This window comes from Salvelinus alpinus, chromosome 30 (genome assembly GCF_045679555.1).
Source record: "Salvelinus alpinus chromosome 30, SLU_Salpinus.1, whole genome shotgun sequence".
NCBI classification, from domain to species: Eukaryota; Metazoa; Chordata; class Actinopteri; order Salmoniformes; family Salmonidae; genus Salvelinus; species Salvelinus alpinus.
The window spans coordinates 12,164,171-12,191,765 of NC_092115.1; the positions used below are offsets into that span (position 1 = coordinate 12,164,171).

At 46.3% G+C, this 27,595-nt stretch overlaps 1 protein-coding gene and 1 long non-coding RNA gene across 4 annotated transcripts in view; one reads left to right on the top strand and one right to left on the bottom strand.

The window, feature by feature from the left end:
* Positions 1–27,595, top strand: part of LOC139560487 (3',5'-cyclic-AMP phosphodiesterase 4B-like) — a 91,083-nt gene that overhangs the window by 42,057 nt on the left and 21,431 nt on the right. For all 3 annotated transcript variants that reach the window (XM_071377312.1, XM_071377314.1, XM_071377315.1), the window contains exons 4-8: positions 7,821–8,021; positions 8,279–8,315; positions 8,444–8,511; positions 10,622–10,671; positions 26,882–26,994. In XM_071377312.1, the coding sequence (XP_071233413.1) occupies positions 7,821–8,021; positions 8,279–8,315; positions 8,444–8,511; positions 10,622–10,671; positions 26,882–26,994 (469 nt within the window). The remainder of the gene's footprint in view (positions 1–7,820; positions 8,022–8,278; positions 8,316–8,443; positions 8,512–10,621; positions 10,672–26,881; positions 26,995–27,595) is intronic.
* Positions 9,307–27,441, bottom strand: LOC139560488 (uncharacterized). Its single transcript, XR_011671948.1, has 3 exons — positions 27,304–27,441; positions 26,744–27,000; positions 9,307–9,633 (listed from the first exon to the last, which is right to left on the bottom strand). It is a non-coding gene; the product is annotated as an uncharacterized lncRNA (long non-coding RNA).

The following is a 27,595-nucleotide window of genomic DNA, read 5'->3' on the forward strand; positions in this document are numbered from 1 at the left end:
CGTGTCCTGTATCCTCTCTGCTGCGTCGTGTCCTGTATCCTCTCTGGTGCGTCGTGTCCTGTATCCTCTCTGGTGCGTCGTGTCTTGTATCCTCTCTGGTGCGTCGTGTCCTGTATCCTCTCTGGTGCGTCGTGTCCTGTATCCTCTCTGGTGAGTCGTGTCCTGTATCCTCTCTGGTGCGTCGTGTCCTGTATCCTCTCTGCTGCGTCGTGTCCTGTATCCTCTCTGGTGCGTCGTGTCCTGTATCCTCTCTGGTGCGTCGTGTCTTGTATCCTCTCTGGTGCGTCGTGTCCTGTATCCTCTCTGGTGCGTCGTGTCCTGTATCCTCTCTGGTGCGTCGTGTCCTGTATCCTCTCTGGTGCGTCGTGTCCTGTATCCTCTCTGCTGCGTCGTGTCCTGTATCCTCTCTGGTGCGTCGTGTCCTGTATCCTCTCTGGTGCGTCGTGTCCTGTATCCTCTCTGGTGCGTCGTGTCCTGTATCCTCTCTGGTGCGTCGTGTCCTGTATCCTCTCTGGTGCGTCGTGTCCTGTATCCTCTCTGGTGCGTCGTGTCTTGTATCCTCTCTGGTGCGTCGTGTCCTGTATCCTCTCTGGTGCGTCGTGTCCTGTATCCTCTCTGGTGCGTCGTGTCCTGTATCCTCTCTGGTGCGTCGTGTCCTGTATCCTCTCTGGTGCGTCGTGTCCTGTATCCTCTCTGGTGTGTCGTGTCTTGTATCCTCTCTGGTGCGTCGTGTCCTGTATCCTCTCTGGTGCGTCGTGTCCTGTATCCTCTCTGGTGCGTCGTGTCCTGTATCCTCTCTGGTGCGTCGTGTCCTGTATCCTCTCTGGTGCGTCGTGTCCTGTATCCTCTCTGGAGCGTCGTGTCCTGTATCCTCTCTGGTGCGTCGTGTCCTGTATCCTCTCTGCTGCGTCGTGTCCTGTATCCTCTCTGGTGCGTCGTGTCCTGTATCCTCTCTGCTGCGTCGTGTCCTGTATCCTCTCTGCTGCGTCGTGTCTTGTATCCTCTCTGGTGCGTCGTGTCCTGTATCCTCTCTGGTGCGTCGTGTCCTGTATCCTCTCTGGTGCGTCGTGTCCTGTATCCTCTCTGCTGCGTCGTGTCCTGTATCCTCTCTGGTGCGTCGTGTCCTGTATCCTCTCTGGTGCGTCGTGTCCTGTATCCTCTCTGGTGTGTCGTGTCCTGTATCCTCTCTGGTGCGTCGTGTCCTGTATCCTCTCTGGTGCGTCGTGTCCTGTATCCTCTCTGGTGCGTCGTGTCTTGTATCCTCTCTGGTGCGTCGTGTCCTGTATCCTCTCTGGTGCGTCGTGTCCTGTATCCTCTCTGGTGCGTCGTGTCTTGTATCCTCTCTGGTGCGTCGTGTCCTGTATCCTCTCTGGTGCGTCGTGTCCTGTATCCTCTCTGGTGCGTCGTGTCCTGTATCCTCTCTGCTGCGTCGTGTCCTGTATCCTCTCTGGTGCGTCGTGTCCTGTATCCTCTCTGGTGCGTCGTGTCCTGTATCCTCTCTGGTGTGTCGTGTACTATAGCCTTACACTTGAGCTCCACTCATTGGGACTGAGTGAACTGGACTCTGTTCTAAACCAAGACCCTGGCTATGGAGGCTCATGGGGACAAAACAGAACTGGAATAGAATATAGACTCACGTGGGAATACCAAATTGGACAAGAGGACGAGCGTTTCACCCCACATCTCCCCGAGACTGTTTCGTAAGCAGGTGGTGAACAAGCGCCGTTACAGGCGCTTCACTGTGGACCACACCTGGTAAGGCCCTGGAGTTGTGTGAATGTGTCCACATGCACGTGTGTGTATAGCATATAGCATGGACCCTGGTCACTTCAGTGTGATTGTTTCACCCTTTCTGTAACATTTAAGCAACTTATGTCTGCTGGAAATATCACTTTTAAAAGTATATGTACTGTTAAGTCATGTTGTTGACTCGTCTTGTACTCATATATGTGGCCAAATCATAAATTGGAGAAAACACTTTAAGAAAAACACCTCAAACTTGTATCTCAAACAGACTGTTTCAAAAATGCTTGTCAATGTATGGCCTGTCTCATTGTCTGAGCTGGGCCATCAGGGGTTTACTCACATGAATGTTTTAATGACCGGTATACACCCACACCATTCTGTTGTTTGGGTACACCCACACCATTCCAACACAGAAAAGCTGCTTTTTAAAATAGTTCATTAAAACGTCTTGGATGGAAAGGTATTTCACTTATAGGTCATATTTAATAGAAATCTGGAGACACTGGACAGTTACTTTACAACCAAATCTCTATTTTGGATTTAAATGGCATGTTGTAGAAGGGTCCAGACACCTTTTTGTTGTTGTTGTGAATTCACATGTTTTTGAGAAACACCCCAAATAGCAAATCACATCCTCAACGTCATTGTGTAGTATGGGGGCCCCAAAATGACATGAACAAAGGCTCAAAAAAGTAATTTTAAGCAACTTATTCCTCGATTGATAAGTAATTATGTGGAATGGGACAACTGTTGAAACAATGTTTGCCTCAGGAGGAGGATATACCAGTTCCAGGAGAAAAAAATGTGAACTGAAACCATTACCTCAGAATCTGTAACCTGGCCAACAAATCATACAGGTTTGCTCATTAACATGTCTGTCGTCATTCTTAGAGGAAAAACATATCTGGTTATTGTTATTATTCAACTTTAAAGCTTTTTACAGAATTTTTTTAATAATAATTTAAAGCTGCAATATATCACTATTTGGGAGACCTGACAAAATGTACATAAAAATGTGACTTATAGATCTATCATTCTAATTGAAAGCAAGTCTAAGAACGGGTAGATCTGTTCTACGTGTGCCATTTCTATGCTTCCCGTTTTAGGTTTTGTTTTTGCATCTTTTACTTTGGGTTTTGTACACCAGCTTTAAACAGCTGAAAATACAATATTTTTGGTTATGGAAAAGATATTTCCCAACGGTTTAGATGATTCATTGATTCTCTACACTATACTTGCTTGTTTTGTCACAAACTGAAATTAGTCTTAACTATTTAAAAAAAATTGCAACCAGGAAATGGCGGAGTGATTGCTGCATAGTGCATCTTTAAATGTATTTAAGTCATTTTGCAGACATTCTTATCCAGAGCGACTTAGTATGTTCATCTTAAGATAGCTAGGTGAGACAACCACATGTCACAGCCGTAGCAAGGCTAATAGAAACAGATTGTATATTTTAGCGGCACATTCAAAAGCATGGGGAAAAAGCTATGCTCTTATTCTGGACAGAGATGAATCTGGACTTCTCTCTTTGCGCTATACAAACCTCTTTACTTAATGTTATGCCATATTCAGCAATCATCAGACAGTTGTCTTTTGCGTGTGTACTGTAGTATTCCATTGTTCAATCTTACCTCCCGAGTGGCGCAGCGGTCTAAGGCGTCACTACAGGCCCGGGTTCGATCCAAGGCTGTGTCACGGCGCACAATTGGCCCAGTGTCGTCCGGGTTAGGGGAGGGTTTGGCCGGCCGGGATGTACTTGTCTCATCGCGCTCTAGCGACTCCTTGTGGCGGGCCGGGCGCCTGCAAGCTGACTTCAGTCGGCAGTTGTATGTACAGTGTTTCCTCCTCCACATTGGTGTGGCTGGCTTCCGGGTTAAGCGAGCAGTGTGTCATGAAGCAGTGCGGCTTGGCAGGATCGTGGATGCATGACTCTTGACCTTCGCCTCTCCCGAGTACTCAGGGGAGTTGTGGTGATGATGGCACAGAACTGTAACTACCAATTGGATATCACGAAATTGGGGGAAAAGGGGGAAAAAAAGCTTGGCTTGGTGCGGTGCGGTTGAGGAGAAGAAAGGCTGCCTGACTGTCCCCTTGTCCCTCTCCTGACTGTCCCCTTGTCTCTATCTCGTCTGCTTCCACTCAGACGACAACAACAGTTAGTTCTGGTTGCTCTCTAACGTTCACACGTTGCTTGGGCCCCAGCTGAACCTGAAGTCTGCCTCCTGCATTTTCCCATAGATAACTCTATCCAGATACAAGCAATACGCAGAGACTTGAGAGAGAGAGATGTACAGTCCACTCCTGATCAATGGCTTGGGACCGTTACTGGGACTGTCTGGGACTAAACTTGCTTGGGACTAAATATAAAAACACGAAGACAAATAAACCAAGAAAAACGTTTTATTTGAATTGGGACTGGTGAATTGCAATGCATTTATCCATGTGCATTTATCAGGAGTCGACTGCATTGAATTAACCTGGTCATTGGGGTTTAATAAAAATAGTCATTTTGGCTGTGTTTGGCCCAAGGCCCCCTTTACTGAGTGTCTCCTAACCTGTCCCTCTCCCTACTCCCCTCTACTTCACCTCTCTGGTTGGACACTGTCTGCAGTACCTCAATCCCTCCTTCCTTCTGAAGAGCATCTTGGTTTTCCACTGCTGTAACATAGTGATGAACATCATTTTGTTTAAAGCAGGGATCTCATGACCTGGTGTCCAACGTCAGTCTTTCAGTTATCATGGGGCCCACAAAAAGCAGTGTGTCAGCCTGATAGTTTGAGACCCCGGTGGAGAAACACGATAGGCCCTGTAAACACTGTTGATGCCTAATCACTTCTAGGATTGCTATTTCACGTGTTGTCACCTTTGATACTTGACACCAAGCGTCAACTATGGAGGGGGTGGGGACACAAGCTAGCGTCATCATGCTTTTTCGCCGTACTATTGGCACTCTCTCTCTCTTTTAATCACTCTCTGTCTTGCTTGTGATACCAGTAACCGTGTAATGTTCCATTATATACTGTCATGCAATTTAGACACACAGTGGAACCAAGAGTCAGATGACTGCACTGACTACAGGAACAGAAGAAGAGTCTATCCTCTGTAGTCCAGCCCAGATCTACCTCTGAACAAGCCAATCCTGTGCCATCACACTGTTGGCCTCTGGTCAGGGATAGGGCACTCAGTGGCAGGGTGTGTTTTTGTGAGTGTGTGTGGTCAGAGGGGTGTGTGAGTGTGTGTGGTCAGAGGGGTGTGTGAGTGTGTGTGGTCAGAGGGGTGTGTGAGTGTGTGTGGTCAGAGTGGTGTGTGAGTGTGTATGGTCAGAGCGGTGTGTGAGTGTGTATGGTCAGAGCGGTGTGTGAGTGTGTGTGGTCAGAGGAGTGTGTGTGGTCAGAGGGGTGTGAAAGTGTGTGTGGTCAGAGGGGTGTGAGAGTGTGTGTGGTCAGAGTGGTGTGTGAGTGTGTATGGTCAGAGCGGTGTGTGAGTGTGTGTGGTCAGAGGAGTGTGTGTGGTCAGAGGGGTGTGAAAGTGTGTGTGGTCAGAGGGGTGTGAGAGTGTGTGTTTCTGGGAGGAGGAGGGGTGTGGAGGGAGGAGGTGTAGGGGAGAGGAAGGAGGTGTAGGGGAGAGGAAGAAGGTACAGGGGAGAGGAAGGAGGTGTAGGGGAGAGGAAGGAGGTACAGGGGAGAGGGAGGAGGTGTAGGGGAGAGGGAGGAGGTGTAGGGGAGAGGAAGGAGGTGTAGGGGAGAGGAAGGAGGTGTAGGGGAGAGGAAGGAGGTACAGGGGAGAGGGAGGAGGTACAGGAGAGAGGGAGGAGGTACAGGAGAGAGGGAGGAGGTGTAGGGGAGAGGGAGGAGGTGTAGGGGAGAGGAAGGAGGTACAGGAGAGAGGGAGGAGGTGTAGGGGAGAGGGAGGAGGTACAGGAGAGAGGGAGGAGGTGTAGGGGAGAGGAAGGAGGTGCAGGGGAGAGGAAGGAGGTACAGGGGAGAGGGAGGAGGTGTAGGGGAGAGGAAGGAGGTGCATGAGGGAGGAGGTGCCTGGGGGAGGAGGGAGGAGGAGAAGTGAGGTCTCCTATCTGTCACAGCAGCAGAGTGCACTTTGACTTCAGTGAGGAGGTGGTCCCGAATTAAGCCCCCTCCACTACCAGTTGACTTTCTTATTTTCTCTCTTTCATATTTTTTTCTAGGTGTGTGATAGTTTGTAGAATGGTTGTGTTGTAGGGTAACCGGGATCCTGGGACTGTCCCGGAAAAACGACACATTTCCTGAAAAAATTCAATGACAATATCTAATGCAATTCCACAAAATACAAAAACATGCACAGCAGCAGATTAGCAAAAAATGTAATGGCACAATATCCAGACAGGTTGTAGAATAGAAGCTTTTAGCCTAGCGTATTTACTTCACACAGTTACCATAAATTCAAAGCACACACATAATTGACACTGCTGGACTGCACACAAGACCCGAATGCAGTTAGTAAACCCTACATGAAACCCCCACGTATAGCCTATAAAATAACGTGTGCCTCTTTTTAGCTGTCATTGTGACTCTTCAGACAGTCACAAATTTGATAGGCTTATGCAATTCCCTACATAGTCATCTCTTGTCACAATTCAGAGGCATGAGGGGAAATTATATATTCTCCTGTCCTAGAGCCTAGGCTATTTTATATGCAGTCTCCTACCCCACTGAAACCCCAATTCCTGACTCCGGTCTCGCATGAAAATTCCTAACTTTATTCTGTAATCCATAGTCAGCATTATCAAAGCACATCTCTTGCCTATTCATGTCGAACCGCTATAACGTTCCCTCCGCTTCTTTAGACTGTCTCTTACTTGCTGCTGATATGAGAGCTTCGGTGATCAACAAACTGTATGAGAGAATAGATATGGATGTTTTTGAACAGTGTTTGCCCGGTTAAGATGCCTTGATATTTAAACTAGGTTCACACTTCATCTCCCCGTTATTCATGAGCTGATCTGTATAATCATCAACTCGATTTAGCCAAATATAGAAGATATTCTGTCATTCGCTGGAGTAGCAAGCTTAGCAACTTTGGTCATTTGACTGCTTTTACAAAGTTTGTATGATTCGACAACGCTGTTTTTTGAAATAGTCTACATCTGAAATGCGCTGAATTAACTGAGGAACATGATAACCCTCGGAATTTATGAACGGCCTGTTTCGCAATTCACAACAATGTCATTGGCGTTCAAAGACAGTTACTCTATCATTACTAAATATCCGTTTGATTTGCTCTGAAATCTTTTCCTAGTGGCGCAGCGCCCCTCTTATTTTAGGACAACCCTGGCATAGTGACCATATCTTTGTTTTAAACACTTTAAATGGGCGCTTCCGATTTTCCCGGGACACCTTCGGGATAAATATGAATTAATCCCGGTATTGAAACTTGGTAGATTTTCAGGAAATGCCTCCGTGGGATATGGATAATCCTACACATAGGGATTCCAGTGGGGGTGAATGCTGCTGGGCAAATATTGAGATGTTGAGTCCATCCAGTCACAATGGACAATCCCCACAATTCATCTGCCTCTCCAGTCCCCACAACTGAATCCTCAAAGAAATAGTGTTATACTGTATATGGCTCTACCTCACAGACCTTTGGGTCCTTGAAAAGCGCTATGTAAATATGACATATTGTTAAGAGGTATAGGCACAACAAGGATGCTGTAGTAGTGAAAAGATCCTTGACCCATAGAACAACACAGCCAATTTATCTGATCAGACTACTGGCAATCTCATTTGTCATGACCTGATTGGCTAAGTCATTATTTTGTCATGACCTGATTGGCTAAGTCGTTATTTTGTCATGACCTGATTGGCTAAGTCATTATTTTGTCATGACTTGATTGGCTAAGTCATTATTTTGTCATGACCTGATTGGCTAAGTCATTATTTTGTCATGACCTGATTGGTTAAGTTATTACTTTGTCCTGGCCTTAAGTAACCCAAGACATATTCCCACTGGACAATTTTACTGTACTTTACTCTGTGAGTCTCTGCTGTGTGTAAGCCTAAAATAGGTATATTTCTCTTTCTCCCGTGTCCTAGCTTTGATGTGGAGAATGGCCCGTCTGCGTGCTGCAGCCCCTCGGGTCTCCAGGCGTCCCCTGGCTCCGGCCTGGTCCTACACCCCAACCTGGGGGCCCACGGGCAGCGCCGAGAGTCCTTCCTCTACCGCTCCGACTCGGACTACGATCTGTCGCCCAAGTCTCGCGAGTTGTCCCGGAACTCCTCCATCGTCGGAGAACTGTGAGTCAGCTTGACACATCCTGACAAATATATACTGTATTGGAATAGATTTGCATCTTGTTCCAATGTGTATATGCTTAGCTCAACCATGTCACTGAACCACGTTGAAACCCAGGGGAAAGTGGTTGGTTGTATAGTAATCGCATTTTATTACTATCCAACCAATGGCTTTTATTGGCAAAGACATTTAATTTGAGGGATTTTTCAGGGTTTATATTTGAATCGCTGTTTATCCCATTTTGATTGCTTTTCTTCAGGCATGGAGAAGACCTGATCGTGACCCCTTTTGCTCAGGTAAATATTTTCTCTATTTGTGACTCTACACGGAAATACATTTTCAGAAACGTATGGATTGTATATTTATTTTAAATGACTGTGGAATGATCACGTGTAAGTGAACGTTAGATGTGCTCTGGCTTTAGGTTCTGGCCAGTCTTCGCACGGTACGGAACAACTTCACCACCTTGACCAATGTACAATGTACCTCCAAGTAAGTGTCCCTACAGTTGTTGTTTTGTCATAGGGGTGTGACGTATGATTGCGCACCTGTACTAAAAATGTAAATACAGCACCAATTAACCTTTTGGATGTTAAGGCTTCAGCCAACCACTAGGTGGCACTTGGGTCCAGTTTGATTTCATGCTGAGACACCACACCCCCATACTTTATGGTGGAACGCAAGCCATGTCTTATTTTACAAGGAATGATTGAACAAAACGTATTACTTTTAAGCTATTTCTTTAATTTTTTTCATGAGGATTGATTGTACAAAACGTGTCTTAGTTTTGTATCGCTGCCAAGCATGTGTACTGTTGTACTTGTAATGTTGAAATCCAAGTAGTTCTGATGTATGTAGATATGAATTGTTAAAGCATATGTACAGATATGATATTACTGTATATACACTGAGTGTAGAAAACATTAGGAACACCTGCTCTTTCCGTGACATAGACTGACTGACCAGGTGAATCCAGGTGAAAGCTATGATCCCTATTGATGTCACTAGTTAAATCCACTTCAATCAGTATAGATGAAGGGGAGGAGACAGGTTAAAGAAGGAGTTTTAAGCCTTGAGACAATTCAGACATGGATTGTGTGTGTGCCATTCAGAGGGTGAATGGGCAAGACAAAATATTTAAGTGCCTCTGAACGGCGTATGGTAGTGGGCAAAAGGGGGTGCAACTTAATATTAGGAAGGTGTTCCTAATGTTTTGTACACTCAGTGTATATTGTAGTGTGTGTATGAGAAGTGTATGATATACTGAACAAAATTTAAAAAACACAACAATTTCAACGATTTTACTGAGTTACAGCTCATATAAGGAAATCCGTCAATTGAAATACATTAATTAGGCCCTAATCTATGGATTTCACATGACCGGGCAGGGGCACAGCCATGGGTGGGACTGGGAGGGCAAAGGCCCAGCCAATCAGAATACGTTTTTTCCCCCCATAAAAGGACAGAAGGGCAGAAATAAATACTCCCCCGTTTCATCAGCTGTGGCTGGTCTCAGTCGATCCTGCAGATGAAGAAGCTGGATGTGAAGGTCCTAGGCTGGCGTGGTTACACGTGGTCTGCAGTTGTGAGGCCAGTTGGATGTACTGCCAAATTCTATAAAATGACGTTAAGGTAGAGAAATGAACATTCAATTATCTGGCAACAGCTCTGGTGGCATGCCAATTGCACACTCCCTCAAAACTTGAGACATCTGTGGCATTGTGTTTTGTGACAAAACTTCACATTTTAGAGTGGCCTTTTGTTATCCCCAGCACAAGGTGCACCTGTGTAATGATCATGCTGTTTAATCAGCTTCTTGATATGCCACACCTGTCAGGTGGATGGATTATCTTGGCAAAGGAGAAATGCTCACTAATAGGGATGTAAACAAATATGTGCACAAAATGGGAGAAATAAGCTTTTTTGTGCATCTGGAACATTTCTGGGATCTTTTATTTCAGCTCATGAAACATGGTACCAACACATACATGTTGCGTTTATATTTTTGTTCAGTATAGATACACACAGTAATATCAGGTAGATATATTTCAAAACTTCACATACAATAAGATAGGAGTCTTAAACAACCACTGTCTGTATGCAAGGCAAAGTGATTGTATCATTGAATACTAAATCCTAAAATACTCAATACTTAAGCTTATTACCTGTTGAAAACAATGACCTGTGAGTCAAACTCTGCCTTTAAAACCTATTGTAGTATAGGTTTTAAAGTCGGTTTTAAAGGCAGTTTGACTCACAGGTCATTGACTGTTGTATGTCCTTCAGACCATGAGTCAATATTGACCACAGACATGTGGATATGAGGGCTACCTCAGAGCTCATAGTAATGAATGATAAGGAACTCCATTCAGATGCCATCAAGGTAAATATTTAAGAATAAGTGTACACTAAAGAGGGCGAGAGACAGAGAGTGTGTGTGTGTGTGTGTGTGTGTGTGTGTGTGTGTGTGTGTGTGTGTGTGTGTGTGTGTGTGTGTGTGTGTGTGTGTGTGTGTGTGTGTGTGTGTGTGTGTGTGTGTGTGTGTGTGTGTGTGTGTGCAGTCCTTTTAATCTAGATCCCGTGTTTCTCTCCCCCTTTTTAGGAGATCACCTGCTGGCCCCCAGCCTCCCGTCACCAGAGTCTGTCAGTCAGGTGAGCTCTCTGATGATGCCCATTTCAAACTCCAAACACTGTATACTTAACCCGTCCCTGTAGTCACGTGACGTTAATGAGGAATCACTGAAATTTAAGTTTTTAAAGCTAATTTTGAATTGACATTCAAAGGATGAGTGTAATTTTTTTGACTTGCTATAAGCAAGTGTATGGTGCCAAAAGGCAGGGTGATTTGGTGCCAAAAGGCAGGGTGATTTGGTGCCAAAAGGCAGGGTGATTTAGTGCCAAAAGGCAGGGTGATTTGGTGCCAAAAGGCACGGTGATTTGGTGCCAAAAGGCAGGGTGATTTGGTGCCAAAAGGCAGGGTGATTTGGTGCCAAAAGGCAGGGTGATTTGGTGCCACAGACAGACAGACTGACAGGCAAATAAGACAGAGCCAAAGGGGGAGGGATGGAACACAAAGAACGTGGACACTGGACATAAAAACAAGCTGCCCTCCAGACCTGGGTTCAAATTGTAGTCGTTTTCCTTTCAAACACTGTGTGTTTTCATTGAGCTTCCCTGGCTCAATGGAACCAATGGAATCATTACAAACGTGCAAACACTGCCCGTCTAACACTCCAGACTGGCTCAAGTATATGTTAATTTAAAAGAAAACAAACAATTTGAACCCAGGTTTGCTACCCTCACAGCTGAAGGGTGCAATGTCATAATCACAGGAAATGAACCGTGATGACTAAACAACAACACAAAACTTCCCTTGCTCTGATGTCACAATCAGAGATGAGATAGAAATTCTGAAAAGAGAAAAAGTGAAAGACAGGAGAAGTCTGCCCAGCTGGAGGATGGAAAGGTGAAGGAAGAAGTGATGAAGGGAAAGGGGGATGTTTTGGTTTCCTGTTTGGTGGGTCTGTCCAGGTCCATTGACGTCAGGCTGGCCCACATACGGCCACTTCCTATCACCACAGATGTGTAGACGTTCAAGAAAAAAATACAAGATAAGACAGTTGTGAGGAGTGTTGAATTGTCCTTCCCTCGTGTGCACACGCAGATGCAGGCACACATACCGCCACACCAACTCTGTGGAAAAGGGTATGCTGAAACAAACCAATGGAGGGTGCAGTACCCACAAGTTAACACAATGATGAAGATACAGACACTGTACAGATACAAAATGGAAAGCTTGGTGTATAACTTCCGCCGCCGACAGAGATGGCCGGCGCCGACAGAGATGGCCGCCTCGCTTCGCGTTCTCAGGAAACTATGCAGTATTTTGTTTTTTTATGTATTATTTCTTACATTGTTACCCCAGGAAATCTTAAGTTTTATTACATACAGCCGGGAAGAACTATTGAATATAAGAGCAACGTCAACTCACCAACATTACGACCAGGAATACGACTTTCCCGAAGCGGATCCTCTGTTTGGACCACCACCCAGGACAATGGATCGGATCCCAGCAGGCGACCCAAAACAACGGCGCCGCAGAAGGGGCAGACGGAGCAGTCTTCTGGTCCTGCTCCGTAGACAGACACATCGCTCACCGCTCCCGAGTTTACTACTCGCCAATGACCAGTTTCTTGACAACAAGGTAGACGAAATCCGAGCAAGGGTTACCTTCCAGAGAGACATCAGAGAGTGTTCTTTGTTTCACGGAAACATGGCTCACTCGAGACACGCTATCGGAGTCGGTACAGCCACCTGGTTTCTTCACGCATCGCGCCGACAGAAACAAACATCTCTCTGGTAAGAAGAAGGGCGGGGGTGTATGCCTTATGATTAACGAGACGTGGTGTGATCATAACAACATACAGGAACTCAAGTCCTTTTACTCACCTGACCTAGAATTCCTTACAATCAAATGCCAACCATATTATCTCCCAAGAGAATTCTCTTCAATTATAATCACAGCCGTATATATCCCCCCCAAGCAGACACATCGATGGCCGTGAATGAACTTCATTGGACTCTATGTAAACTAGAAACCACATATCCTGAGGCTGCATTCATTGTAGCTGGGGATTTTAACAAGGCTAATCTGAAAACAAGACTCCCTACATTTTATCAGCATATCGAATGCGCTACCCGGGCGGAACAAGTCCTGGACCATTGTTACTCTAACTTCCGCGACGCATACAAAGCCCTGCTCGCCCTCCTTTCGGAAAATCTGACCATGACTCCATTTTGTTGCTCCCAGCCTATAGACAGAAACTTAAACAGGAAGCTCCCGCGCTCAGGTCTGTTCAACGCTGGTCCGACCAATCTGATTCCACGCTTCAAGATTGCTTCAATCACGTGGACTGGGATATGTTCCGCATAGCGTCGGATAATAACATTGATGAATACGCTGATTCGGTGAGCAAGTCTATTAGCAACTGCGCCTGGAAACATGACCGAATACAAACAGTTTAGCTATTCCCTCCGCAAGGCAATCAAACAAGCTAAGCGTCAGTATAGAGACAAAGTAGAGTCGCAATTCAACGGCTCAGACACAAGAGGAGTCTGTAGTCAATCACGGACTACAAAAAGAAATCCAGCCCCGTCGCGGACCACGATGTCCTGCTCCCAGACAAACTAAACAACTTCTTTGCTCGCTTTGAGGACAATACAGTGCCAACGACACGGCCCGCTACCAAAACCTGCGGGCTCTCCTTCACTGCAGCCAACGTGAGTAAAGCATTTAAACGTGTTAACCCTCGCAAGGCTGCCGGCCCAGACAGCATCCCTAGCCGCGTCCTCAGAGCATGCGCAGACCAGCTGGCTGGTGTGTTTACGGACATATTCAATCAATCCTTATCCCAGTCTGCTGTTCCCACATGCTTCAAGAGGGCCACCATTGTTCCTGTGCCCAAGAAAGCTAAGGTAACTGAGCTAAATGACTATCGAAGGTAGGACTCACCTTCGTCATCATGAAGTGCTTTGAGAGACTAGTCAAGAATCATATCACTGGGGCCCCACAAGGGTGCGTTCTCAGCCCTCTCCTGTACTCCCTGTTCACCCATGACTGCGTGGCCATGCACGCCTCCAACTCAATCATCAAGTTTGCAGACAACAGTGGTAGGCTTGATTACCAACAACGACGGGACGGCCTACAGAGAGGAGGTGAGGGCCCTCGGAGTGTGGTGTCAGGAAAATAACCTCACACTCAATGTCAACAAAACAAAGGAGATGATCGTGGACTTCAGGAAACAGCCGAGGGAGCACCCCCTATCCACATCAGAGAGAGAGAGAGAGAGAGAGAGAGAGAGAGAGAGAGAGAGAGAGAGAGAGAGAGAGAGAGAGAGAGAGAGAGAGAGAGAGAGAGAGAGAGAGAGAGAGAGAGAGAGAGAGAGAGAGAGAGAGAGAGAGAGAGAGAGAGAGAGAGAGAGAGAGAGAGAGAGAGAGAGAGAGAGAGAGAGAGAGAGAGAGAGAGAGAGAGAGAGAGAGAGAGAGAGAGAGAGAGAGAGAGAGAGAGAGAAAGGAAAAAAAGGTGCTCTCTAGAACCTAAAAGTGTTCTCTTATGGGGACATTTATTGGAATACTATCACGGCATGTAAGCTAGTTGAGGGATACGTGGTTGGGTCTGAAAACATGAGCTGGGATTGTGGCAAGCTGGCTTGTTAATCTTCTTAAGAGGGGATAGTTTTAACTGATGCCCTTTGAGCAGCCTCTTAGAAAATTAATGTTTACTGTACCAGTGACTGTATGAATGGGACCCTTAGGGATGTTTATACAGTGTCTCTGTCTTTCCAATGCCATACATACTACTTAGAATGTATGCCCAATAAGTTACTTAATTGTACTAGTGTGGACTTTGGAACAGAGTATGTGTCTTGAAGAGTTTATATTTGTGTAGGGTTTGATGGGGGAAGTCGTAACCGAAGATATGTGCATGAAACTCAAGCTCAAATTTTCTCAGGTGTTGGGTAGAATGTTTGTGCATACTTTGTGCGTGCGTGTGTGTGTGCGTGAACGTGAATGTTTCTGTGTCAGACAGACCTCAGTGTGAGACCTTTTGTATGTGCACTGTATATTTGGAGGCGGCTGTGTGTTTACATCTGTGCAAACAGACTAAACTAGAGTTCCCGAACATGGCCCCCAAAGTTTTCTGAGGCCAAAAAATCTTATTGTTTGGGGGACATACAAAACTGTAAAAAATAAATTAAAAAACAGCAAATCAGATTTTTAATTTTGGAAATCTATTCCCAAGTATTCCTATGCATAATAGGGAAACGTGATCGTATACAAATGTAAACAAGGTTTGAAATGATTATGTTTTAGTCAAACATTATATCTGTTCTCGCGGTCAATTTTCAGTCTACAAATTATTTGTAATTATGTTCCGGCCCCCTGACCATCCGCTCAAGAAACAACGACTGAACCTAGTTGATGGCCCTTACCTCTACTGTATGCTTAATGTTTATCTCAGTATGCCTTTTCTCAAAGTTGCTCAGACACTCACTACACTCTGTAAAATGAGTTAACTCAACAAGACAACACATACACATTCCTAGCCCAGAAACCAAACACACACGTGACTGTTTGCGTAGTTTCCCATGGGTGTGGGCCCCACTCAAAACATTGGTCATCCATCTTTTGTTTGATATTGTAAACTACGTCATGAGAGGATAATTATTGCATAGCGGAATGTAAAGTGGGTTACTGAAACAGGGTGGTTTATTCTTTCAAATTCTGCTTTGATGTCACTAAAGCAATTACAGACAAGTATATGCAATTATAGGCAATTCAAATGTCTGTATATATACAGTATGCCTAAATTGGGCATATTTGTGCATGTCCTCATTGTCTGTGTGTGTGTGCGTGTGTGCGTGTGTGTGCGTGTGTGTGCGTGTGTGTGTGTTGTCGAGTCAATTGACAGCACATAAGACTTCACTCTTCAGTCAGTTATACAGCGGTCCTGTCCAGTGTTAGTTAATCCACTCCTTCATGTGAAAACCCGTGTTGTGTTTTCCCTGTATCGGGCCCAGAGGACAGGGGATCCTGAGGTGTGAGTGTATTTGTGGTGTCAAACTCAGCAGACTCAACTGTTATTTTGATAGTTTAAAGAAATTGTGCCGCATTTGTAAATTCCCCCAGTTGATGAACTGATGATGAGCGTTTGAAAAATATTTGTTTTACTGTGCATTCAGTGGAGGGGATTTGTGTAAATTTCCCCAATACACTCATCAGCTGTCCACATCTTGACATTTAGGTTGTCGATGAAGGTGCTTATTGCTTTATTTTGTCCATTTCTCCTTCTGGATGATTCCTAGGTGATCAGTACAGGTCTGCCCCTCACGTCTCTATTAGAAGAAATCAGACTATCAGGCTGAAGGTGGAGGCCTCTCTCACTCTTTCTCTCACCCACACGCTCTCCCTCTCTCTCTCTCTCGCCCACACGCTCTCCCTCTCTCCCTCTCTCTCTCTCTCGCCCACACGCTCTCCCTCTCTCCCTCTCTCTCGCCCACACACTCTGTCTCTCTCCCTCTCTCTCTCTCTCTCTCTCACCCACATGCTCTCTCTCTCTCTCTCTCTCTCTCTCTCTCTCTCTCTCTCTCTCTCTCTCTCTCTCTCTCTCTCTCTCGCCCACACGCTCTCCCTCTCTCCCTCTCTCTCTCTCTCGCCCACACGCTCTCCCTCTCTCTCTCTCTCTCTCTCTCTCTCTCTCTCTCTCTCTCTCTCTCTCTCTCTCTCTCTCTCTCTCTCTCACCCACACGCTCTCCCTCTTTCCCTCTCTCCCTCTCGCTCACATGCTCTCCCTCTCTCTCTCTCTCTCTCTCTCTCTCTCACCCACACACTCTCCCTCTCTCTCTCGCCCACACGCTCTCTCTCTCTCTCGCCCACACGCTCTCCCTCTCTCCCTCTCTCTCTCTCGCCCACACGCTCTCCCTCTCTCCCTCTCTCTCGCCCACACACTCTGTCTCTCTCCCTCTCTCTCTCTCTCTCACCCACATGCTCTCTCTCTCTCTCTCTCTCTCACCCACACGCTCTCCCTCTTTCCCTCTCTCCCTCTCGCTCACATGCTCTCCCTCTCTCTCTCTCTCACCCACACACTCTCTCTCTCTCTCTCTCGCCCACATGCTCTGTCTCTCTCTCACCCACACGCTCTCGCTCTCTCTCAATTCAATTCAATTCGCTTTATTGGCATGACGTAACAATGTACATATTGCCAAAGCTTATTTTGGATATTTACAATATAAAAACAAATTTAAAAAATACATGAGAATCAAAATTGTCAACGGGACAACAGTAACAACAATAACCAAGGTTCAAAATAACCATACATTCAACAATAACAATAAGCATACAGTAGAGGACATGTGCAGGTTGATTGGTCTGTCAGACACTGTCCCTCAACTTATGGCAGGCAGCAATGTAGTGCGCTGCCAACCCACAGCTCTCTGCGTCCTCCCCCAACAGGACGGGTAGCCTACTCTCATCAGAGAGGTCTTTGAAACCTTGAATAAGGGTTTCAAATTTGGGAAAATGACACTCTCTAATTGTTTTATATTTTTGACATTTTGTCAGGAAATGCAGCTCCGTCTCAGGTTCTGCTGTTGTGCAGTGGTTGCACAGCCTTTCCTCTACAGGGAGCCAGGTTTTCCTGTGTCTATCCTTCTCAATGGCAAGGCTGTGCTCACTGAGCCTGTACTTTGTCAAGGTTTTTTTAAGGTTTTGATCAGTAACCATGGTCAAATATTTATATTTAGGGCCAGATAGCACGGTGTGATCGTCTGCTGCAATAGTCCATCTGTGACAAGGACCGACGAGTTGTGCGTTTTGAAATGTCGTTCTGCACACCACTGTTGTACTGAGCCGTTATTTGCCTGTTTGTGGCCCGCCTGTTAGCTTGCACAATTCTTGCCGTTCTTCCACCTCTCATCAACAAGCTGTTTTCACCCACAGGACTGCCGCTGACTGGATGGTTTTTGTTTGTTTCACCATTCTCTGTGAACCCTAGACACCGTTGTGCTTGAAAAGCCCAGGAGGCCGGCCGTTACAACCAATTCTAACGTTCAATCTAACAGTAACTGAATGCCTGTCTGCCTGCTTTATACAGCAAGTCACGGCCACGTGACTCACTGTCTGTAAGAGCGAACCATTTGGATCGCTCTTACAGACAGTAAGTAATTGTCCGTGACTTGCTGTATAAAGCAGGCAGACAGGCATTCAGTTACTGTTAGATTGAACGTTAGAATGGGTAAAACCAGTGACCTAAGTCACTTTGAGTGTGGCACGATCAGCGGTGCCAGGCGCTTTGGATCCAGTATCTCAGAAACCTCCTCCCTGGGCTTTTCAAGCACGACAGTGTCTACGGGGAGAATGGTGCAACAAACAAAAAACATGGCAAGAATCGTGCAAGCTAACAGGCGGGCCACAAACAGGCAAATAACAGCACAGTACAACAGTGGTGAGCAGAACGACATCTCAGAATGCACAACTCGTCGGTCCTTGTCACGGATTGGTTATTGCAGCAGACGACCACACCGGGTTCCACTCCTATCAGCTAAAAACAAGAAGAAGCAGCTCCAGCGGGCACATGATCACCAACACTGGACAACAGAGGAGTGGAAAAACATTACCTGCAACATGACAGCGAGTTCAGTTTACTTGAGTGGCCTGGTCAGTCCCCAGACCTCAACCCAATAGAGCATCTTTGGGATGAGATGGAACGGGCTGTTTGCAGCATGAGTGTACCGCTGTCCAATCAGCAGCAACTGCAGGATGCCATCGCGTCAGCACGGACCAACATCCCTGTGGAACGTTTTCGACACCTTGTAGAATTCTCTGAAGAATTCAGGTTGTTCTGGAGACAAACGGGGGGCCAACCCGGTACTAGATGGGTGTACCTAATAAACTGTCCGGTGAGTGTATACATATATAACATTAATAATTGATTGCTTAGCCACCCTATACATTGGCAATAGATTTAAACTCCAAGACACTCCAGTTCATATTTATTAGCTTTTCCTATAAGCTCTTCTTTCTCAGAACGCTTGTTAATGTGATATAGTCACTCAGGGCTCAGAGTTCTTTCCTGACCACATGACCTGAACAGGAAAAACTCCCAGCCCCATGTTATAGTACATTTACTAGGTTTTGGTGCATGGCTACTGCACTATCCTGTAAATGAACTGGTACATAGCGTGGCCCATATAATTTAACTTGGCAAGTCAGTTAAGAACAAATTCTTATTTACAATGACGGCCTACACCGGCCAAACCCGGACGACGCTGGGCCAATTGTGCGCCGCCCTATGGGACTCCCAATCACAGCTGGTTGTGATGCAGCCTGGATTCCAGGGTGTCTGTAGTGACGCCTCTAGCACAGAGACGCAGTGCCTTAGACCACTGAACCAGGGTGTCTGTAGTGACACCTCTAGCACTGAGATGCAGTGCCTTAGACCGCTGAACCAGGGTGTCTGTAGTGAGGCCTCTAGCACAGAGATGCAGTGCCTTAGACCGCTGAACCAGGGTCTGTAGTGACTCCTCTAGCACAGAGATGCAGTGCCTTAGACCACTGAACCAGGGTGTCTGTAGTGACGCCTCTAACACTGAGATGCAGTGCCTTAGACCGCTGAACCAGGGTCTGTAGTGACTCCTCTAGCACAGAGATGCAGTGCCTTAGACCGCTGAACAAGGGTCTGTAGTGACCCCTCTAGCACAGAGATGCAGTGCCTTAGACCGCTGAACAAGGGTCTGTAGTGACCCCTCTAGCACTGAGATGCAGTGCCTTAGACCGCTGAACCAGGGTCTGTAGTGACTCCTCTAACACTGAGATGCAGTGCCTTAGACCGCTGAACCAGGGTGTCTGTAGTGACGCCTCTAGCACAGAGATGCAGTGCCTTAGACCGCTGAACCAGGGTGTCTGTAGTGACGCCTCTAGCACTGAGATGCAGTACCTTAGACCGCTGAACCAGAGTGTCTGTAGTGACGCCTCTAGCACTGAGATGCAGTGCCTTAGACCGCTGAACCAGGGTCTGTAGTGACGCCTCTAGCACAGAGATGCAGTGCCTTAGACCACTGAACCAGGGTGTCTGTAGTGACACCTCTAGCACTGAGATGCAGTGCCTTAGACCGCTGAACCAGGGTGTCTGTAGTGACGCCTCTAGCACTGAGATGCAGTGCCTTAGACCGCTGAACCAGGGTCTGTAGTGACTCCTCTAACACTGAGATGCAGTGCCTTAGACCGCTGAACCAGGGTCTGTAGTGACTCCTCTAACACTGAGATGCAGTGCCTTAGACCGCTGAACCAGGGTCTGTAGTGACTCCTCTAACACTGAGATGCAGTGCCTTAGACCGCTGAACCAGGGTGTCTGTAGTGACGCCTCTAGCACTGAGATGCAGTGCCTTAGACCGCTGAACCAGGGTGTCTGTAGTGACGCCTCTAGCACTGAGATGCAGTGCCTTAGACCGCTGAACCAGGGTCTGTAGTGACTCCTCTAACACTGAGATGCAGTGCCTTAGACCGCTGAACCAGGGTCTGTAGTGACTCCTCTAACACAAAGATGCAGTGCCTTAGACCGCTGAACCAGGGTGTCTGTAGTGACGCCTCTAGCACTGAGATGCAGTGCCTTAGACCGCTGAACCAGGGTCTGTAGTGACTCCTCTAACACTGAGATGCAGTGCCTTAGACCGCTGAACCAGGGTCTGTAGTGACGCCTCTAGCACAGAGATGCAGTGCCTTAGACCGCTGAACCAGGGTGTCTGTAGTGACGCCTCTAGCACTGAGATGCAGTGCCTTAGACCGCTGAACCAGGGTCTGTAGTGACTCCTCTAGCACTGAGATGCAGTGCCTTAGACCGCTGAACCAGGGTCTGTAGTGACGCCTCTAGCACAGAGATGCAGTGCCTTAGACCACTGAACCAGGGTGTCTGTAGTGACCCCTCTAGCACAGAGATGCAGTGTCTTAGACCGCTGAACCAGGGTCTGTAGTGACGCCTCTAGCACAGAGATGCAGTGCCTTAGACCACTGAACCAGGGTGTCTGTAGTGACCCCTCTAGCACAGAGATGCAGTGCCTTAGACCACTGAACCAGGGTGTCTGTAGTGACGCCTCTAGCACTGAGATGCAGTGCCTTAGACCACTGAACCAGGGTGTCTGTAGTGACGCCTCTAACACAGAGATGCAGTGTCTTAGACCACTGCACCACTCGGGAGCCCGTTAATTACATAGAACTGATTTATAAGATCACAATGGTCAGCCCTCCAGTTAGCTTCCTTCACTCAGTTTAGTCTAATGTATAGGTTTGACCAGTTATGTCATGTCTTCATTGAGGCATGAAGGTAGGGGTGGAGAGGGGGGTTTAAGGCGAGAGAAAGGGGCAGTGTGAGGTGGCTGGTGGACAGAGGTGGGCTATGGGGGCAGGCCTGCCCTAGTTCTTTATTTATTTTAATGTGTCTCTCAGGTTCACTGTTATTTAATATTATTTTTACTGTTTTAATTTGTTTAATTTAGGAGACGTATTGTGTGTTATGTCTCACCTTTTATTATTTGATTTGTTAAGGACTTTGAAATTAATCCTGTGTAAGAAATGTGCTCTATAAATAAAGTTAGATTTGATTTAGTGGGTGCTACTGATGGGTCTCTGACAGAGGCTGGTTTGTGGGCCGGAGAGAGGGAACGAGAGAGAGAGATGGAGAGGAGAGAGGGAACGAGAGAGAGAGATGGAGAGGAGAGAGGGAACGAGAGAGAGAGATGGAGAGGAGAGAGGGAACGAGAGAGAGAGAGATGGAGAGGAGAGAGGGAACGAGAGAGAGAGATGGAGAGGAGAGAGGGAACGAGAGGGAGAGAGGACAGCGGGCCGAGTCCACACTGAGGCCTGTTGTCCTCCCAGGCTCCCAGCATATGGCCGAAGCATTAAGACCGACTGTGTCTGGCTGCGAATAAAAGAAAACCTCAGTCTGCCTGAAAAAAAAAGGCCTGTCATCTGGAAAAGTATGTTGCGATCTGTCTCTCTGAGTTCATTTTCAGAACCCAGAAATGCGTCATCCACGCCACCGTTGACATGGTGAAATATCTCCTGACCCATATAGCTGTGCATTTAAAATCAAGTAGTATTAGGGTCCTTTCTGTTCTCGGTTCAGGTCAAACATTACAACTCCATATTACAAGAAGTTAAACATTTTGTGTCAAAACCTCATCGCATAACTTGTCACGATGACTCATAACACTATATTGTGCAGCACATTTTGCAAACACAAAACAAGTCTTTAGCCAACTGCTCAGTTCTGCTTTCATCCCAATTTACCTTTCCTGTAAATGATGCTTTTCCTGACCACATGACCTGACTCTGAAATACTCTGGGCCCTAAGTAATTCACCTACCAGAGTTTGTGGTGGTTAGCAGACTGTCATGAACACCTCCCTAATAACTCGTGTATGTGAACAGAAGGAACCAACCGACCGCCACTTATTTATCCTATGAAGGGAATCACATAACAGGCAGTTTAGATGATTTCAGTCAGTGGTCTTTGATGTTGGTGGACCAACTGCACAATGAAACCCTCTAATATATCTTTATACATCCTCCATAGAGGGAAAAGGCAGGATGTGGTTGCATCTTGGCACGTCTCGCCGACCCCGAGCGCTCGGGCCAGACAGCTGCTTTGTGGTACTTGTCGTGTTTCAGCTACAAACCCCCCTTATGAAGGCTCCCCTTTGATGAAGTTGTTGCACGTTTCTTGCTCAGCTTGGGGATCTAACAAAAGTCTTCAGATCTTAGTCAAGGTTGCACATCACCTTTTGATGAAGCTGTGGCACATTTCACTCTGGTCCGCCGCTGCAACACCTGTGTAAGACCGACCACGATTCAAACCCGGGTCTCCTTCATGCCATAAGACTCTTAGGAGCTAACACAAGTCTTCAAGTCTTAGACGAGGGTATTCATCAAGCATACAGTAGTTGGCCTAACCACCCCTGTTATACATGGGTGTAGTCCAGTCTCAATGAAAGAGGTAGAGCGAACATAGCTGCCTCTGCAGGAACTCACCTTGTTTTTTTTTAGGGGGAATTCCGATTTCATGGCTGCGCTTTTTGACATTACACCAGTTTATAGGTGACATTTCTAAGTGACCCCAAACTTTTGAAGGGTAGTGTACATTTAAAAACATTAACATGTAGTGTGTGTGAATCTATGGGTTATAGTTTTGATGTCTTCACTATTATTCTGCAATGTAGAAAATAGTAAAAATATAGAAAAACCCTTGAATGAGTAGGTGTGTCCAAACTTTTGACTGGTACTGTGCATGTCAGTACATACACATAACAAGTAGGTCAGGATAGTTTGTACAGTTGAAGTCAGAAGTTTACATACACCTTAGCCAAATACATTTAAACTCAGTTTTTCACAATTCCTGACATGTAATCCTAGTAAAAATTCCCTGTCTTAGGTCAGTTAGGATCACCACTTTATTGTAAGAATGTGAAATGTCAGAATAATAGTAGAGAGAATGATTTATTTCAGATTTTATTTCTTTCATCACATTCCCAGTGGGTCAGAAGTTTACATACACTCAATTAGTATTTGGTAGCATTGCTTTTAAATTGTTTAACTTGGGTCAAATGTTTCGGGTAGCCTTCCACAAGCTTCCCACAATAAGTTGGGTGAATTTTGGCCCATTCCTCCTGACAGAGCTGGTGTAACTGAGTCAGGTTTGTAGGCCTCCTTGTTCACACACGCTTTTTCAGTTCTGCCACACAGATGTTCTATAGGATGGAGGTCAGGGCTTTGTGATGGCCACTCCAATACCTTGACTTTGTTGTCCTTAAGCCATTTTGACACAACTTTGGAAGTATGCTTGGGGTCATTGTCCATTTGGAAGACCCATTTGCAACCAAGCTTTAACTTCCTGACTGATGTCTTGAGATGTTGCTTCAATATATCCACATAATTTCCCTTCTCATGATGCCATCTATTTTGTGAGGTGCACCAGTCCCTCCTGCAGCAAAGCACCCACACAACATGATGCTGCCACCCCCGTGCTTCACGGTTGGGATGGTGTTCTTTGGCTTGCAAGCATCCCCCTTTTCCCTCCAAACATAATGATGGTCATTATGGCCAAACAGTTCTATTTTTGTTTCATCAGACCAGAGGACAATTCTACAAAAGTCCCCATGTGCAGTTGCAAACCGTAGTCTGGCTTTTTTATGGTGGTTTTGGAGCAGTGGCTTCTTCCTTGCTGAGCGGCCTTTCAGGTTATGTTGATATAGGACTCGTTTTACTGTGGATATAGATACTTTTGTGCCTGTTTCCTCCAGCATCTTCACAAGGTCCTTTGCTGTTGTTCTGGGATTGATTTGCACTTTTCGCACCAAAGTACATTAATCTCTAGGAGACAGAACGAGTCTCCTTCCTGAGCGGTATGGCAGCTGTGTGGTCCCATGGTGTTCATACTTGCGTACTATTGTTTGTACAGATGAACGTTGTACCTTCAGGCGTTTGGAAATTGCTCCCAATGATGAACCAGACTTGTGGAGGTCTACAGGTCTTGGCTGATTTCTTTTGATTTTCCCATGATGTCAAGCAAAGAGGCACTGAGTTTGAAGGCAGGCCTTGAAACACATCCACAGGTACACCTCCAATTGACTCAAATGATATCAATTGGCCTGTCAGAAGCTTCTAAAGCCATGACATCATTTTCTGGAATTTTCCAAGCTGTTTAAAGGCACAGTCAACTTAGTGTATGTTAACTTTTGACCCACTGGAATTGTGATACAGTGAATCATAAGTGAAATAATCTGTCTGTAAACAATTGTTGAAAATGACTTGTGTCATGCTCAAAGTAGATGTCCTAATCAACTTGCCAAAATTATAGTTTGTTAACAAGAAATTTGTGGAGTGGTTGAAAAACTAGTTTTAATGACTCCAATCTAAGTGTATGTAAACTTCCGACTTCAACTGTAGTTGATGTGGACACCAAGGAATTTGAAGCTCTCGACCCGCTCCACTACAGCCCCGTCAATGAGAATGGGGGCGTGCTCTGCCCTCCTTTTCCTGTAGTCCACAATCATCTCCTTTGTCTTGCTCACATTGAGAGAGAGGTTGTTGTTCTGGCACCACACTGCCAGGTCTCTGGCCTCCTCCCTATAGGCTGTCTCGTCGTTGTCGGTGAATTAGGCCTACCGCCATTGTGTCGTCGGCTTAATGATGGTGTTGGAGTCTGGCTCGGCCACGCAGCCGTGGGTGAACAGGGAGTACAGGAGGGGACTAAGCACGCATTCCTGAGGGGCCCCTGTGTTGAGTATCAGCGTGGTGGATGTGTTGTTACCTTTTCTTACCACCTGGGGACAGCCCGACAGGAAGTCCAGGATCCAATTGCAGAGGGAGGTGTTTAGTCCTAGGAACCCTGGGAACCCTTTAGTCCCAGGAACCCTAGGACTAAACACCTCCCTCTGCAACTGGATCCTGGAGAAGAACTTTGAGGTCACTATGGTGTTGAACGCTGAGCTGTAGTCAATGAACAACATTCTCACGCAGGTGTTATTTTTGTCCAGGTGGTAAAGGGCAGTGTGGAGTGCAATAGAGATGGCATCATCTGTGGATCTGTTGGGGCGGTATGCAAATTGGAGTGGGTCTAGGGTTTCTAATAATAATAATGGTGAAGATGTGAGCCATAACCAGTCTTTCAAAGCACTTCATGGCTACAGACGTGAGTGATACGAGTCGGTGGTCATTTAAGCAGGTTACCTTGGCGTTCTTGGGCACAGGGACTATGGTGGTCTGCTTGAAACATGCAGGTATTACAGACTGTCAAGGAGAGGTTGAAAATATCATTGAAGACTGACCGTGAAATCTGAGTTCCCCCTCAAAAAAACTATATATTTATCTTTCCATAATCAGTCTCTCTTTCTCTTTTTCTCTGTTTTTGTATCCTAATTTCTAAGGTCCCCTATCTCCCCCTTTTTTTCTCTTCCTACAGATGTAGGATCTTAATTTGATCACTCTTTTGTTGCTGAGAATTTGCTTGAAATGCAGATGAGCTTTGTAATTTACATAAATTCAGTGAAAACCCGCACTAAAACCTGGTTATATTAACAGTATTGCACTTTTCATGCAGTCTAATTTTGTCCAGCTAATAGCCTAGCCACTGATCAAGCAACATTATGGACAAAATGTTCAAATCCTGTTGCTGCAGAATTATATTGCTGCGACAATACTGGTCAAATTAAGATGCTTCAGTACATCCGTATGTCTCCCTATTTCAACCGTCTCTTTCTATGACTCTCCCCTCTATCCGGGAGCAACAGTGTAGTTTTCCCAGGTGAAGCCTCCTAGACATACAGCATGTACAGCAGTTAACACGTGTGTGAGTATTAAGGACCGGGGCCATCCTCAAACTAACCCCACTAGCCCTTAAGGCTAAACAGTATATGCTACAGTGTAGCCCTGGTGTTCTGAGTTTCCAAGTTGTATTAGTCGTATGTACGGGACACGCATGGTATACATCGTCCAATGAAATGCTTACATGCAGGTTCCTGCTCGACAATGCAACAACAATAAGAACTAATGTAAATGGCTCAGTAGAATAATACATTTTAGCATAAAGTACAATACAGGAAGGAACAATTTATAGTCCAATATTTACACATGTATTGGGGAACGTGGGCGGTATATAAACTGAGCAGTATAATAAGAGTCTGATAGCAGTAGTTGTGGTGTGTGTGTGTGTTTGTGTGTTTGTGTGTGTGTGTGTGTGTGTGTGTGTGTGTGTGTGTGTGCGTGTGTGCGTGTGTGCGTGTGTGCGTGTGTGCGTGTGTGCGTGTGTGCGTGTGTGTGTGTGTGTGTGTGTTTGTGTGTGTGGCAGTAGTTGTGATGTGTGTGTGTGGTGCAGTGAAGCATCTCATGCGAGGAGGGTGAGTATGTTGGCAGCGCTCCACCCCCCTCCCCCAAACGCCCCTCAGGCAGGAGGGGGGTTACTGACACATCAATAACACAAGGGGAGCAGAGTAGCGAGGGAGGGAGGGAGGGAGGGAGGGAGGGAGGGAGGGAGGGAGGGAGGGAGGGAGGGAGGGAGGGAGGGAGGGAGGGGACACATTGCCCCAGAGAGACAGAAACACTATTGCGACTCTTAGCTGCTCTCCTTGCCTGTGAGTTAACCAGACCACCACGTACTATGAAAGAGCACTGCTCACCTCTTCACGCCTCCCCACCCGGACATCCTGGGACCCCCATACGGCATGGCCAGCCTGCCCTGGGACCCCCACCATGCTCCGTGTCGGACATGGAGCCGCTGGGTCCTGAGTTTGTTTCTGCTGTGTGTCTGTTGACAGACGAGTCGTACCAGAAGCTGGCCATGGAGACGATGGAGGAGCTGGACTGGTGTCTGGACCAGCTGGAGACCATCCAGACGTACCGCTCCGTCAGCGACATGGCCTCCAACAAGGTAAGACTGAGCCGTAACGTTGTTATTATGACCATAACACAAACACAAAATAACTCATTAACGAAACCACAACACAACTTGGCCGTATGGCAACCACAACGTGATTGTAACGCATCCAGAACACAACCATTATGCAACCACTACACAACAGGACCATAAGTCAACCATAACATGAACGTGACGAAACCACAACACAACCACACACCCCCCCCAAAATAACACGTTGAGTTGCAGTTGTGTTGACCGCAACATAATTGCAGCTCAACATGACCCTAATGCAACCGTACTCCTTACAACACAAAAACTTACCACAACACAATGTGAAACGAACCATCGAAGTGTGTTTAAGACTATGGCTGAGATGATATTGTGTGATGTGGTCAGTAGCTCGTCAGTACACAGAAACTAGATATGACTTGGCTGAGATGATATTGTGTGATGTGGTCAGTAGCTCGTCAGTACACAGAAACTAGATGTGACTTGGCTGAGATAATATTGGACTAATGTTACTTCTGCTTGGTGACAGCACAACAGGTCTTTGTTAGTCTTCACTGTGCAATGTGTGCAATATGAAGACTGCTTTGATTAACATTGACGTAGT